The following is a 15,686-nucleotide window of genomic DNA, read 5'->3' as shown; positions in this document are numbered from 1 at the left end:
GGTAATGCCTGCCTGAGGGTAATGGATTGCTGCTAGCAACAGCTGGGGTGGCTGCAGGGAGTTGAGATGGAATGCTTTGATGGGCATCACACTGTCTGAAATGCAACTGAATCACGGTAGCTGGAATGCATCTCAGCACTATGTTTTAAGAGCCAGAAGCAGCAGCTCATTTGGACTGGCAAGGCAACTCCAGGGTCTACCAGACAACAGGGACCCAGTCATCCAGCCTCTGGGAACTGGGGCTCCAGCAGAGTGGCTCATCAAGTGGTGGGCCTTGTTCTTGAGAAATGATGCTCTGTTCTCAACTGTTGAGATGATGCTCTGTTGCTCTCCTATAAAGCAAACACTGTTTGCCAGACACTGTGCCAAGCATGAGGCAGAAATTAATGCTCCTGCCCTCGGGAGCTCAGTCCAGTGCATTTCACTCAGTAGAGCCCTGTGGGCAGTGTGTATAAATAAGCACAACACAGTATCATTACAGAATGGCCTGGTGGAGCTGATGGACTGGATGTTAATCGCACCCTGACACTCTGTCCTTGACCTGATGCCACACATGCTCAATGAATTCTAGTTCTACAGTCATGTTACTCAAATTCATTTTGAGGCTCCTTGAGCTCTACATGTTTCAAGTCCAAGTTAAAGAAATCCCATTCCCTCTGTCCATGTTCTTTGGGCATTTTCCCTTAGTAATGCAGTGTTTTTAGGGGAGTATTTACTTTTATAGGTCAGATGGATCCAGTCATAATTCATTATGCTGGCACAGACCTCCTTGGCCCTAAGAGTCTTCATTTGCTGGGAGTATCTTAGCACTATGTCAAGAGCTTGCAAGTACCATTTCTGAATCAGAGCCAAAGTGCTGATGAAGTTCCAGCTCTGAGAGAGGGTCAGTTCTTGGACTTGACTCAGTCCTACTCCAGGATGATAAATTACACAGACTCACCAATGCGTCTCGACTTCTACATTGATTTCAGGTCCTCTGCCAAGCACCATATGGTTTCCCAACCTCCATCATTTCCAGGAAGGTTCTTCCTAAGTAGGGCACTTCACTGAAACTGGCTCCACTGAATTGTGTGAAAGTTGGAGCTATGATTTTTTTGTTAGTGCAGATAATTAACATAGTTATTAATAAAAACATTAATAAAGTTAGGAAGTGGGAGAGGTTTAGGTAAATCCTACATCCTATCAACCATCACCATCCCTACCCCTCACCCTGGCATGCTCGCGTGCACACACACACACACACACACACACACACCAGATAAGAAGGGAAGAAATAACTAATAAAGTAAAATATTTCCCCCAAATAACGGGAGGAGAGGTGACAGTGCTCCTAAGTCCAGTCACCAAGAAGTTCCTTAAATCTTTGTTTCTGTATGTTTATGACCTGTGATTTCATTATTTTGGAGTAATTAAACACTTTTGATCTGTAGTTTCCATCCACCTATCCCTTCTGAGTGAATCTTTATGGAATGTCTGGATTCCTGTCAGGAAAGGAAACATTGCCTGAGGGTTTCTGGCCTCCCTTCACTTCCTCCAGGAGCTGGACACTTCCTTGGGCAGCTTATCTCCAGCAGGATATCCAGAAGCTCAAGGTGGAGGAGACAATTCTCAGATCTGAAAAATTTTTGAGTTTCTCTCCTCCAATCCTGAAGTCAGGAAAGACATTAGGGAGGGGGTTAGAGGTGGAGCTAAGGAATGAGACAACCTCAGGCTATGTTGTGTGAAGTGTGAGGAAGGAAGTAATGACTGCCAGGCAGCACTTGATTTGTGCACTAAAGTGAGGCCTCTGAAGTTTTAAACGAGTTACTTAAATACGTTCAAAGACCTAAAGTAAACCATGTCTAAAGAACTAAAGGAAAGCATGAGAACAAACCCCACCAAATAGAATCAATAAAGATACAAAAATTATAAAAGGGACCAAATAGAAATCCTGAAGTTGAAAAGTACAGCAATGGAAATAAGAAATTCACTAGTGGGTCCCAATAGCATATTTGAGTAGGCAGAAGAAAGAATCAGTGAACTTAAATATAGGGCAAGTGAGATTATGCAGTCTGAAGAACCAAAAAAATGATGAAAAGAATGAACAAAACCTCAGAAACCTGTGGGACACCATCAAGCTTGCCAACATATGCATTATAGGAGTTCTAGAACAAAAGGAAAGGGAGAAAAGGGCATAATGAATACTTAAGGAAATAATGACCAAAATCTCCCCATATTTGATGAAAGCCAACCAAGATGCTCCACAAAATCTAAGTAGGATAAACTCAAAGAGATGTACAGCTAGACACATCAAAATCAAATGTTGAAAGCCAAAAAATTAAGATTTTTGAAAGCAGGAAAGCAGAAGCAGTTCATCACATACAAAAGAGCCTCAATAAGATTAACAGCCAATTTCTCAGAAACAATGGGGGCTAGAAACTAGGAATGGTATTTTTTTAATGTTTTTTATTTGTTTTTGAGAGACAGAGAGAGACAGTGTGATCAGGGGAGGGTCAGAGAGAGGAGGGAGATACAGGATCTGAAGCAGGCTCCAGGCTCTGAGCTAGCAGTCAGCACAGAGCCTGACGTGGGGCTCGAACCCATGAACCATGAGATCATGACCTAAGCTGAAGCTGGATGCTTAACCAGCTGAGCCACCCAGGCACCCCGGAATGGTATATTCAAAGCAGCAAAGGGGAAAAACCCTGTCAGCCAGAAGTTCAATATCTGACAAAACTATCCTTCAAAACTGAGGGATAAATCAACATTTTCATGTAAACAAAACTGAGAAGAATTTTTCCTACAAGAAATATTGGTGAAGTGAAAAGACTCTAGATAGTAACTTGAATCAACATGAAGAAAAGAAGAACACTGGTAAAAGTAATTATGTAATTAAATACAGAAAATGGTATGAATGTATTTTTTGTTTATAATCCTTTTTAAAATCTGATTTAAAAGAGAACTGCATAAATCAATAACAATAGATTTACATTGATGGGAACAAGATTTATAAAGATATAATTTGCGACAATAACAACATATGGGAGGGGGGAATGGAACTACAGAGGAACAAAGTTTTGTATAATATTGAAATTAATTTGGTATTAATCCAAACTAGATTGTTATAAATTGAGATATAAATGGTTACTTACAGGGCAGTCACCAAGAAAACAAGTTAAAATATATATAGTGAATGAAATGATAATTAAAATAGTACACTAGAAATTAACTATTTAACACAAAAAAAGCAGTAATGGAGAAACAGAGGAACAAAAAGAATATAAAATATAGAAAGAAATAGCAAAATGGTAGACACTACATCTTACTTTACCCGTTATATTAAATGTAAACATAGCAAACTCTCCAATTAAAGGGCAGAGATTGGAAGAATAGATTAAAAAACACAATCAAGGGGCATCTGGGTGGCTCTGTTGGTTGAACATCTGACTCTTCATTTTGACTCAAGTCATGATCCCAGGATCATGGGATAGAGCCCTATGTGTCTCTGTCTCCCTCTGCTTCTCTCCCCCAACTCACGTGCTCTCTCTCTCTTTCTAAAATAAAAAATAAAAACAAAAACAAAACACAATCCCCCCCCACCCAAACCACAATCCAGCTATATGCTGTTTACAAGAGACTTAGTTTAGATTTAACACCATAAACAGGCAGAAAGTGAGAGCTGGTATGTCTGTACTAATATCAGACAAAATAGACTCTAAGAGAAAAATTGTTACTAAAGGCAAGAAGGACACCTTATAATAACAAAGGTCAATTCATTAAAAAGGTATAACAATTATAAATACATAGGAACGTAGAAATAGGTTGAAGCAAACTGTGTTAGGAGAAGGCAATCCTATCCTAAATTTTTGACCCCTAAGACCACTAGGAATTTATTCCCTTGAGCTAACATTTTGTCTCTTTTATATTTTTGTTAAAGTCTATACTTAACCCTTAAACCACCAATTGCATTAATACTTTAGCTGAAATTGGTTTAAGATCCTTTAGAGCATTGACTGCTAGTGACAGAGACAAAAGGTTGAGCTATTTTGGATGGAACATATAGGTATGGCCTGGAGTGGGCGCAGGGTTGGGAGAGTATGGTAAAGGGGAGTCCAAGATTGGGTGAAAGTGTTAAGAACAGAGGAAAAAGTACAGGATGGCGAGAGATGGAAAAAACCTAGTGTATCACAGAGGATAGTGTACCAAAGAGACTGTCAGGAAAGAGAAATGCTAGATAAGCAGAAAAATAACTGGGGCTTTGGTTTGGTGCTGAAGCTCTTGGTTTGGCAACTTGGGGCTGAGGGCAGCAGCAGATGCCAGAGGCAGCATAAGGAGTCAGAACAGGGGAGAAAATGTGGTGCCAAGGATTGTGATAGCACAGATCATTCTTAGGTAAACACCTTGGCACCAGGTCTGAGCTGCTGTCTGAGTCTTGGAGAACCAGGTCAGGGAAGCAGAGTGGACTGTGGGCTAAAACCAGATCACAGACACTGGTAAGATATGGGTACTGATTGGAAAGCCAGGAAACCCACAGGAACAAAGGAGAGCAGTGCCACGAGGCAATGCTGAACACAAGCTCATAGCCAGGCAAATGAGCTGGGCAATTGGATACTCAAACGAGGTAGTATTTGTGAAAGCACCCACTTATGGGTAGATGCTTAGTGTTAGCTGAGCAAACACTAAATCGAAATTAGGGCAAGGGTGGTGATGGTCTGGGCAGTGGTCTGGGCAGTGACTCAATGTTGGCAACAATAATAGGCCATACTTGTTAGTACCTATTATGTGCTGGGCACTGTGCTACGCATTTCACATTCATTGCCTCATTTAATACTTAAAATGCCTGTGGGAGGTAGACATTGAAACCTCTAACCTACAGGTAAACATGAAACCTGTTCAGGTGACTTCGTCAAGACCATGATCGCAATATAAATGGGATGGAGCCAGAGGTGTCCCTGACAGCACTCTGTCAGGTCCTGGGACAGGCTCACAGCCACTGAGGGAGGCTTTGATCACCAGGATAGCTTAAAAGGAATGGTGTGGGGGAAGCTCTAGTCTGGGAACATGGACACAGAACTTCTTAGAGTCTCTCTGAGGTCCCACCCCACATACTTGTCTCAAGTGGAGTTGGAAAAAGAAGCAGTAGGAACCTAAAGACCCTTCCTACTCCCTTCTCTGCCTGGACCCTGAGGATTTGTGGGGATTTACCTCACATGCTGGAGGGTCGGGCACTAGGATCACTCCACTCTGCTCTAACCCTTAGATGCACTTTTCCAAAATGGAAAAATGCAGCCCCAAACCATGGACTAGGTATAGGGGATAAAGGCATCTGTGGGCTTGGGGAACTCCAGGTGTAGCCTGCTTGCCCCATAAGTTCCAACTGCCATCTCTGCTTTTTTTGTTTTCAGAAGCAGGAGAGTTGGCTTGCTTTCTTTATGGCTATCCTTACCCTCTGTCTGCACACTCTCCCGCAAATACATAATCACACAGCAACACACACCCACACAGATATTGGAGGGCCACTTCTGGGTTATCCCCTGCATTCCACTAATAAGACCATCACCAGTGCCTTCTCTTAGGGAAAGGAGTTTTCTGTGAGTTCCTTTCAAATTTGGACTAGGCGCCAGAGCCCGCCGAAGTTGGAAAATGAAGGTGTCATCCTAAGCACTCTGAGTAGGAGAAGCCAGAAGCATCAAATAGCCACCCTTCATTTTACTCATGAGAAGGGGGTCCAGGCAGGGAGCTGACTTGCCCAAGGCCATGGGGCCCCTCTTGGTACTCCGTGTTGGCTTTTGTTCCACTCTCTCCTTGGGCTCCCTGGTGTCTCCAAGCACTAAATGGGGGGAGAGAAAAGTCTGCAAAAAAGAGGCAGGCACTTGCTGTGACCCATGGGGCCCTGATGCTTTTAGGAGCCTGGGGAGGAGACTACAGGGAACTCTGACCAGAAGATTCTCTTCTGCCTGGCTGGCTGTAAACAGTTCTCTTGAATCTTCTTGGAGGTCTATGGATATTTTCTGCTCCTCTGCCTTCTTCCACATCCTGCTTGGGTGTGGATACCACTCACTTCCCTGTGGGGTTGGGCCTGCAGGCCTAGAGCGGTAATAGGCAGTGATCTTTATGATCTTTTCATCCAAGCTCCCCACCCAGGGCAACAATGCCCTTACCAGCATCCCCTGCCCCAGTGATGCCGAGCACTGCTGAGGCTGGGCACTCACCACTACCCAGCCAAAGGAACCACACACGGGCCCAGGTCACCCCCTTAATGTGAGCGCCCTGTGCTGGTAGAGTCACAGGGATGCTGAAGCCCATAGCTACGCTATGCTTACTTCTCAAACCCCAGCTATATGTCAATCCCACAACCACACTTTCTTTTTTTTAAATACAGTCCTCTGAAAAATAAAATAAAATAAAATGAAGTCAGTAAGTGTGGACCTGGTGCTGGGCCTCACTGCCTGCATGTCAATCTACCCCATTAATCATCATATGCAATTTTTCAAGGAGCTATTTTGAGAAACATTGGAAAATGGCTTTCACAGAGCTATGTATACCTTATTTATACTCCAGAAATGGTCGCTGTGTTTCGCAGCAGATGGGTTTTTCCCCCTAGTTTTCTTTTCATCTCTTAGTGAAAGTTAAGTAGGAAGTGAGCCCTCTCCCTAAGCCTGGGCACACGTCTATCACCCACAGTCCACTTGGGAGTCAGGGTCGTGGGGGGCTGGTTGAGAGGAAAGGTTGTGAGTTTCTTGTAAGGCACTGTTCCAGAGACCTCAGGGGGCAAATACAGTAGACATGCTGGCTGCTGAGAGGTGGGATTCTGCAGCCCAGCAGGGAGTAGGGCCCTGGGAGGTGAGGTGTGGAATACAATGTGGATGCCTGGCCTGCTTTTCTCAGTACCGTGTGGGCATCTCAAGGTCCATGAAGCATATGCCAAGAATGTCCCATTGATGTCCCGAGGAGCCAAAGGAAGACCAACCATCCTGGCCCTCCCTGCCCAAGTGTTATATCTTTGGCCTACAGGAAGCAGCAAGTCTGCCCTGCACAGTCGCCATGGCAACCACAGTGCTGCAGCTCCGAAGGGCAAGGGGAGCAGAAGGGAGGTGGTGAAGGCATGTGGTGATTTTTCTGGAAGAGACCATCTGTTTCTTTTCCCCACAAAACCAAGCGGGAAGTGGGGGATGAGCATCTGGGGTCTAGAGTGAGGAGAGAGAGAAGATTTCAAAATGCTCCAAGAGCAGCTTTCCTGACTGGGGGTGCTTCCCTTCCTGTTGGTGGAGGCAAGTTACTGACAAAGACAAAGGTTTGGGCAGATTATGGTGCAGGCATCCATGTGCAGGATTCAAGGTGGTTCCTATCCCCAGGCCTGGGTGGAACAGTCCTAGGAGACTCCTATCAGCCACAGCAGGATTTCTTTTTGGCAGAGCGGTCAACCTGTATCGTGTCCTCCCTTGCTGTATCTTCTTGTTTCTTGAGGATCCTGGGAGAGGGGAAGGTATAGTGTCAGTAGAGGAGAGCTTCTAGGCTGTTGGGTTATATATAGGCCATCTGGATGACTAGGAAGGAACAGAACTTCACCAGAGCATCAGAGTTTTCAGTCTCCCCCTGGGAAGTACAGGTACATAACCATAATTTGTAAAGACAAAGTTTAGCCAATATGGATCCTTCATGATACCTCCTCCAAGAAGCCTCCCCAGATTCTCCAGGTGGTGTAAGTGCCCCTGACAGAATTCTGACCATTCCTCTGTAAAAACCCCATCACCCCATGTCATAATGCACTGCTCCTTTGGTTGGCTCCCTCAGGTGAGGAAGCTGCTTGAAGGCAGACTTGTATATTTTGTCTCCATGTCTCTGTAGCCTATCATAGTACCTGACACACAGTAGAGACTCAAAAGAATATACTTTTTAGTTATTAACTCTATAGAGGGTTCCAGATTAAATATAGGAGGCAAAGAATTAGAAATAGTGGTAAGTATCTTATCCCTGCTTTATACTCTCAATGCGCTTTCACCTTAAGCATCGCTTTTGATTTTACAACAGTCAGAGTAGGCAGGGAGGGTATAATTGGTGTTCCTATGCTGGGGGAAAATCTCAGAGAGGTACACTGACTTTACCCTGAGAATTGGTGGCAGAGAAAAGTCTAGAACTTTCCCCCTTGTCTCCCATAACTCCACAACCTCTTCAATGCATAGAAAATGTTCTAGGCTCTTAATTACTCAAATGAAAATATTTTTAAATTCCCCAGAATGAGTGCTGAATCCCAAATGGGCACTTTTAAATATTTTGGATGGATGCATGCATGCATTGGTGAGTTGATGGATCCATGTAGGGATGGATAAATGGATGGGTGAATGGGTGGACAGACTGGAGGAATAGGTGGATGGATGGATGGTTAGGTGGTTGGATAGATGGAATGAAATGAATGCCAAGATGGGTAAATGAGTAAATGTCCAAGTATTAAAAATGAGGCCTTGTATGGTTTTTTTTTCAAATTTCGGTATAGGCAGAGGCTTACGAAAGCAGTCTTTTAGTGGAACTAGCCCTTTGAGAGCTGTCACTTAGATGCCTCTAGTCCCCCCAAATAGCCCCTCCTCTCCTGGGCTCTTCTCACCCTCCCCCAAGCTCATATTATAACTGTTTTTGTTTCCAGCTGGCTGCCAACTAATCCCTGCTAAGATATTAGCCAGTGTTCTGGGACCTAAGATATGACCTTTCCCGGAAGCATTTGCATTTAAAAAGAGGATCCCTGGGAAAAGGGCAGCTTTTAAGACCCAGAAGAAGAAGACTACAGTGGGGACAAGAGGCAAGGGGGCTTTCTCTTCTGCCCCTATTGTGTTTCCAAGGGCTGTCCCTGAATTCCACACAAGGCCTAGGCCTCCAGCCCCTTTGCCCAGAAGGCTCAGGCAGACAGAGGAAGGGTCCTCGCAGAGGTGACTGCAGTGCTCCCCACCAGACCCCGAATGCTGGGATGTGCCTCCTTACCTGGCTAGATGGAGCAGGGACTCTTTGGTGTTGTGACCAGAATAGGCACTGCATTCATAGAAGATCAGATTGTTCTCCTAGAATCGTGAAACAGAGGGTACAAAAAGAGAGTATTGGGGAGCTTGGGGTGCCCATGGGAAGAGAACACCCCCATCTGCATTGACCCACATGCCTCACTTCTTCTCACAGTCCCCTTTAAGCCCTCTCCCCCTCCCTGCTCTGTTCCAGGTTGATTTCAGTCTCCTCAGGTTCCCTGCCTAATGCAAGTTCTGTAACCATCTCCCAGGTGAGCTATAACAATTGTAAAACACAAAACGGTAGGCTGCCTTAGTGCTTCACACTTTCACAAGTCGCTCTCAGGTATGTAGATGCCCAATTCCTTTTCACACCAGCCTGTGGTGCAGGCAGAGGAACAAAGGCCCGATGGGCCACATTTCCCACACTGCACAGGCAGGGAAACCAAGGGCATAGTATAAAGGGCGGGTCAGTTCATTCAATGACTTATTGAGTTAATGGCAGGACTCCCGCTTGCTTTTCCCAGGACACGGGCATTCCGTGAACTTCAGGCAGACGTCACTGAGGCACACCAGTAGGAATTCTCCTTCACACCAGTTAATTACTATTCCAGCTGCCTCGGCTGTCGGCATCGGTGTCACAGGACAGCTGTCCATCACTTCAGGATGCAGAGGCGGTGCTGCCTGCGTGGTAGGGGCTCTTGGCCAAGCCTCATCATTATATCCATTTATCACTCCTGTTAGTAGACTTCCTGCTTCCTCAGGACAGTGCTATTGGCATGAAAATCCAGAGGCTGACACCCTGTGGGCATGCAGGCACTGAGTGAGGACACTTCTGTGGCTTGCAGAGCAGGAGGCTCTAGAAACTGGCTCCTGGTTCAGCTTTCCTGGTTCATACCCCAGAGGCCCAGATCCAACCCCTGTCCACACTTGTACCACAGCCGGACTCTGGGGCAGTCTTTGGAAGAACGAAGACTCCACGGTGGGAGGAGGGAGAATACACAGGGTCTAGAATTGGAAGACATGACCCGCCTTCCAGCTTCAAGTCCTGAATTCACTCCTGAGGACCTGTGCCATCACTTGAATTAATCACTTCACTTCTCTGAGCCTCGTTTCTCTGTACATTTGTTTTCTAAATGACCAAAAAAGGGGGAGGGGGAGGGGAATGGGATAATAAAAATACAGGCCTGCAGTTCATTAATCAACTTGAGTCCAGATGTATTTTGGAATCCAGAGACTCTGAGTTTCAGAAAAATCACAGATGTATATGCTATATATTATATTACCCTCAGTGGATCTGGGACAGCACCCTATAATTAAACATATTGATACTTCTTGAGGGGCTCCTGGGTGGCTCAGTCGATTAAGCAACCGACTTCGGCTCAGGTCATGATCTCACAGCTCGTCAGGTCGAGCCTCGCGTTGGGCTCTGTGCTGACAACTCAGAGCCTGGAGCCTGTCTTCGGATTCTGTGTCTTCCTCTCTCTCTGCCCCTCCCCCACTCATGCTCTGTCTCGCTCTCTTTCAAAAAATAAAAATAAACATTAAAAAATTTTTTTAAATATTTCTTGAGACATTTGGAAATTCATTCAAGTGAGGTAAACAAAAAGACCATAAATAACTTCATGCCAGTCCTGGTCGGATTCTTCTGTCAGACTAAACTCTAGAAGCCTTTCTGTTTCAGTACTGTGGGCATCGTGGGTAAGGGACTGCAGACAGGCAGCTACCTACTGACCCTCCACAGGAACACCTACCAGACCCTTCTTGCTCCTGTTTTACTTGACTCTTACCATGTGTGCCCATTTTCCCAACCTCTGGGGTCACAAGTCCATCTATTTATTTATTTACTATTATTTTTAAAAGTTTACTTCTTTATTTTGAGAGAGAGAGAAGAGAGAGAGGGAAATCATGCAAGCAGGGGAGGGGTAGAGAGAAAGAGAGAGAGGGAGAGAACCCTAAGCAGGCTTCCTGCTGTCAGGGCAGAGTCCGATGTGGAGATTGAACTCCTGACCATGAGATCATGACCTGAACCGAAAATGAGAGTCTTTAACTGACTAAACCACCCAGGCACCCCTATTATTATTTTTTTTTTAATTTGAGAGAAAGAAAGAAAGTGTGTGAGTGGGGAAGTGGTGGAGGGAGAAAGAGAAAGAACCTCAAGCCGACTCCACACTCAGCATGGAGCCCAATGTGGGGCTTGATCCCACGACCCTGGGATCATGACCTGAGCTGAAATCAAGAGTCAGATACTTAACCGACTAAGCCGAGTGTCCCATGAGTCCCTGTTTCAAGCACACTAAGAGGTATGGAATCCTAGAGCTGGGAAGCACCCCCATTTTCCCAGACATACCGGTTCCTGAAAAGCACTCTGAGGCAGTAGAAACAGCCAAGGAGTGCACACTGTTTGGTGCCTGATTTCCATCAAGCCTTATAGGCCCTCAGCTTGGGCAATAGGGCTGATGATTATTTTAATTGTAAGTTTTCGAGGGAATGCCCTGAGTTTATCTTGGGTTCATGGCTTTTGGGCTCACTATTGATCAGAATGGATAAGCTCTTTTTTTTTTTAAATTTATAGTTTATTGTCAAGTTGGTTTCCATATAACACCCAGGGCTCTTCCCCACAAGTGCCCTCCTCCATGTCCATCACCTCCTTCCCTTTTCCCCTCCCCATTCAGCCCTCAGTTTGTTTTCAGTATTCAAGAGTCTCTCATGATTTGCCTCCCTCCCTCTCCCTAACTCTTTGTCCTCCGCTTCCCTTCCCCATGGTCTTCTGCTAGGTTTCTCCTGTTAGACTTATGAGTGAAAACATATGGTATCTGTCCTTCTCTGCCTGACTTATTTCACTTAGCATGACACCCTTGAGGTCCATCCATGTTGCTACAAATGGCCATTTCATTCTTTCTCTTTGCCATGTAGTATTCCATTGAATATATAAACCACATCTTCTTGATCCATTCATTATTTGGTGAACATTTAGGCTCTTTCCATGATTTGAAAGTGCTGCTATGAAAATTGGGGTACATGTGCCCCTATGCATCAGCACTTCTGTATCCCTTGGGTAAATTCCTAGCAGTTCTATTGCTGAGTCATAGGGGAGTTCTATTGTTAATTTTTTGAGGAACCTCCACACTGTTTTCCAGAGTGCTGCACCAGTTTACATTCTCACCAGCAATGTAGGAGGGTGCCCATTTCTCCATATCCTTGCTAGCATCTATAGTCTCTTGATTTGTTCATTTTATCCACTCTGACCAACGTGAGGTGTATCTGAGTGTGGTTTTGATTTGTATTTCCCTGATGATGAGTGATGCTGAGCATTATTTCATGTGTCTGTTGGCCATCTGGATGTCTTCTTTGGAGAAGTGTCTGTTCATGTCTTCTGCCCATTTCTTCACTGGATTTTTCATTTTTCAGGTGTGGAATTTGGTGAGTTCCTTGTAGATTTTGAATACTAGCCCTTTATCTGATATGTCATTTGCAACTATCTTTTCCCAGAATGGATAAACTCTTAAGCAGAGCTGTTCAAAGAAGAACAGTCTGCCTTACAGAGAGTGTCTCATCCCTGAAGGTGATCAAGTGCAAACACAGAGGAAGGGATTCAACCATCTAATAGGGGATTTAAAGAAGTAAACTCTTGCTGTCTAAGAATCTATCATTCTAAGTTTGAAGGAAGAGAGTTTGGGAAAATTCCCCATACTCTAGTCATTCTTAGCCAGCTCTATCTTGCAGTGTGTGACCTTCTACAGAAAGTTCCACATCATGGGCATTCACATGCCATTCCCACGATGCCAGGACACTCATCTTGCCCACTTGCTTCCTTCCCAGGGGGCTTCCAGGGAAGTCTCCCACCAACAGTCTGGAGCACCTGTCTGACTACTCTCGGGGTCACACCCTGTCTAGAGAGATGGAAAGATTCGTCCTTACCTTGGCAAGCTTCTCTCCAAGACCTCGGGGAACTTCCCGCTCTTTCTCATTGTCAATTTTATTGCCCAGCAGAAGAACAGGAATGCGGTCTCCCACAGCTTCCTGCAAAACAGATAATCCCTCAACTGAGAGAAGCATCCAGAAGGAAAACCCAAAAGGGCAGGCTTAAAAAGCTGGCAGTACCAATACAATCTGGCTTGCGAATGCCCTGCTGCCACAGCAGGCCAGGTGATAAGAGAGTCATATCCCAAAAGCTGAGAGCCTCAGTTTCCAAGGCTTCTGCGAGGTGCCTGAGGCCTCCCTCCCTTCCCACTCATCCTTGCTGGGCGGTCCATGCAGGTACCCCACGGGTGTTGTGGGTAGAAGCATGAGGGGACAAGACATCCATGAACTATGTGTCCTTTTCCAGCACTCACGGTATCCCCAAAACCATTCCTAAATGACTGGACTTAATCTAAATGAACCAGAACAAACCAAACGAATTAATGCAAGGTGGTTTGGAGCATTTCTAAGGACTGCTATGATTAGAAGTGGCATCTCCAGGGGACTCATACTGGGCACATAAGCACCCTGAGGGTTGGGACCACAACACCCATAAAAGGATTGCTGTGCACCTAATCAGAGGCCACTGCGTGGGGCAGTGTGGATAGTTTGCTATTATTGGGTGATCTGGCTCTGACCAAAGGCACGCATGGAGAAGAAGCGTGTAGACACAGAAGTTGCACTTGTTGGGCCAGAAGAACAGGTTTATTCAAGAAGTCAGCCTTCTTTACTCCTCCAGTGACTGTGGCGTATCCGGCAGGGGCCTGCACCCTAGAGTCTCTGCACCCTGGAGCTTCCTCCCTTGTGAAATGCATGTACTTCGTGTGCCCCTCAGGGGGGCAAACCAAGGGCCCAGGATGCACCATTAGTAAATAAATATGGTAATATTCACACTTAAGCAGGCTGTGATTTTTACTTCGTGAGATATTTAATTAGGGGTTTTTAATAATAATTTGGTAAGCAATAGTTATTCATCGCAGCGAAATGTTTTACTAAATAGAAAGGGATAGGGGGTCAGAGAAGCTAATAAGCACTCACAGTGTTGCCAATGCTACCTTATCTCACCATTTCAAATCAATGTTCAAAGTCCACCCAATAGGAAATTGAAATTAAGCCTCAATGGTTCCTTAATCTACACATTCGTTTTTATCGCAGTTGCTGGTGAACAAAAATTCTCGTTTACTAAATAAGAACGTTAAGGCTCAGAGAATCCCAAAGAACGTTCAATAACAGAGTCACTGAGTTATGAGGACCCTTTAGTATATGGGTCCACAATTCTCTAATGTTTTTCTCTAAATTCTGATTTCCAGTGAACTCTGTGCTATTTAGGTCTTAGTAACTAGAACTCTCTAAAAGTGGTATTTCCACTTATTCATGGTAAGATGGTAATTGATGTTGGTAACGATGACTCAAAGGCACTACATGATCTTTACAGTGTCTTCTGAGCCATCAAAAATAGATTAAATTATGTGCACTGTAAGTGACCTGCTAAGAGTGTTGCACCATGTTTCAATTGTTTGCACATGAGAGACCACTTATGGCATACCGACAATGCTGTGGCTCCCTATTACCAGTGCTGGGTAATGGGAATACCCCCATTTTCTGACTGTGTTGTGCCACAGAAACTTGTGTGAAGACTTTTTCACAGAAAAGGAAAAAAAGAGGAGGAAGCAGGGAAATGGGCCAAAAGGCTTTCTGTTTGGAGCACATGAGAGATATTTGTAGATTTATGTGTGAGGAATGACTAAGGCTTGTGGGATTTCTTGACATGGAAACGCTGAAAATATGAGCATCAGACTTGAAATCCCAAGGCAGAATTCGAACCCGGATTCTGGTATGTTGGAATGAGCGATGGCTTGTTTCCTCACAGGCAAAGGGGATAGTGGGAACCGAATGACTAAATAGGATTGGGTAGGGGATAGTCACAAGCCCAACACCAGAGCCCTCTGTACCACAAACAGCAGGACTGCCTCTGGGGAAGAGGGGGAGCAGTCTTCTTTATTTAAGCAACTCCTGGGTATAAAAATAAAACATCCTAGAAGGAGCAGAAAAAAGCCAAGCCCCCAGCTGGAGCTGTGTCTTCTGTACTTTGCATGGTTGCTCTCTTACACAAACACTTTGGACACTTTGTTTCCCCTCCGTGGACCCTGGGCCTGCCTCTGATAAAGAATCAGGTCTATCTCCAGAGTCACAGCAAAAACAAGACACACAGAAGACCAGAAGGTGTGCTCTCCACCACAGGCAGTCGTCAGCCATCATCCGCCTGGCCCAAGACTAGTCTCTGACAGAGGGCCATGGGAGGGTGGGGCTGGGGTAGGTGTCTTGTGGTCCTCTATGACTTTAGCCGCAAGTCTTGAGCTAGTTGCCCAAACCTGATGCTTTTCACATACCCAATGAGTTAGTTGTTCAGCCTGGATACTGCTTTGCACAAAGATGAAGCAATATTTCCTTTCAAAAGTTGAAAGCACGCCTCCTTTGGCAAACAAGTCTAAGGCCCACCTGATTTCTGTTGACATTTTTTATAGATTCTGGTTGAACTCCGTAGGCATGACAGGTCAGAGGGAAGGAATCGAAGGTCCATAGCTGGGCACACAGTCTCTGTCTGTGTGGGACTGGTCGGAATCACCACTTTTCACAGTCTAGTCTGTGAGCTATGAGACGGACCCAGGAAGCTCGTTCTTATCCTCTGACATTCTGACACAGAAGCCTCTCCATACCTTCAACCATTTTAGTTGCCTTTCTTTGAACTTGAGCTTG

At 45.1% G+C, this 15,686-nt stretch overlaps 1 protein-coding gene across 6 annotated transcripts in view; it reads right to left on the bottom strand.

Annotated features, from left to right (window-relative positions):
- Nucleotides 1-3,498: 3,498 nt before the first annotated feature.
- CRACR2A (calcium release activated channel regulator 2A) overlaps nucleotides 3,499-15,686 on the bottom strand; it is a 134,110-nt gene continuing 121,922 nt past the window's right edge. For 5 of the 6 annotated variants that reach the window (XM_029954250.1, XM_029954246.1, XM_029954248.1 and 2 more), the window contains 3 exons: nucleotides 12,888-12,989; nucleotides 8,953-9,029; nucleotides 3,499-7,450 (listed from right to left, as the gene is read on the bottom strand). In XM_029954250.1, coding sequence (XP_029810110.1) covers nucleotides 7,366-7,450; nucleotides 8,953-9,029; nucleotides 12,888-12,989 — 264 coding nt within the window. In that variant the 3' untranslated portion in view covers nucleotides 3,499-7,365. The remainder of the gene's footprint in view (nucleotides 7,451-8,952; nucleotides 9,030-12,887; nucleotides 12,990-15,686) is intronic. The other variant, XR_003914335.1, reaches the window with a different exon arrangement.

Source organism: Suricata suricatta, chromosome 10 (genome assembly GCF_006229205.1).
Source record: "Suricata suricatta isolate VVHF042 chromosome 10, meerkat_22Aug2017_6uvM2_HiC, whole genome shotgun sequence".
Taxonomy (NCBI): domain Eukaryota; kingdom Metazoa; phylum Chordata; class Mammalia; order Carnivora; family Herpestidae; genus Suricata; species Suricata suricatta.
The sequence above is the reverse complement of the archived record's forward strand: the minus strand, read 5'-3'. Positions and strand labels throughout refer to the sequence as shown.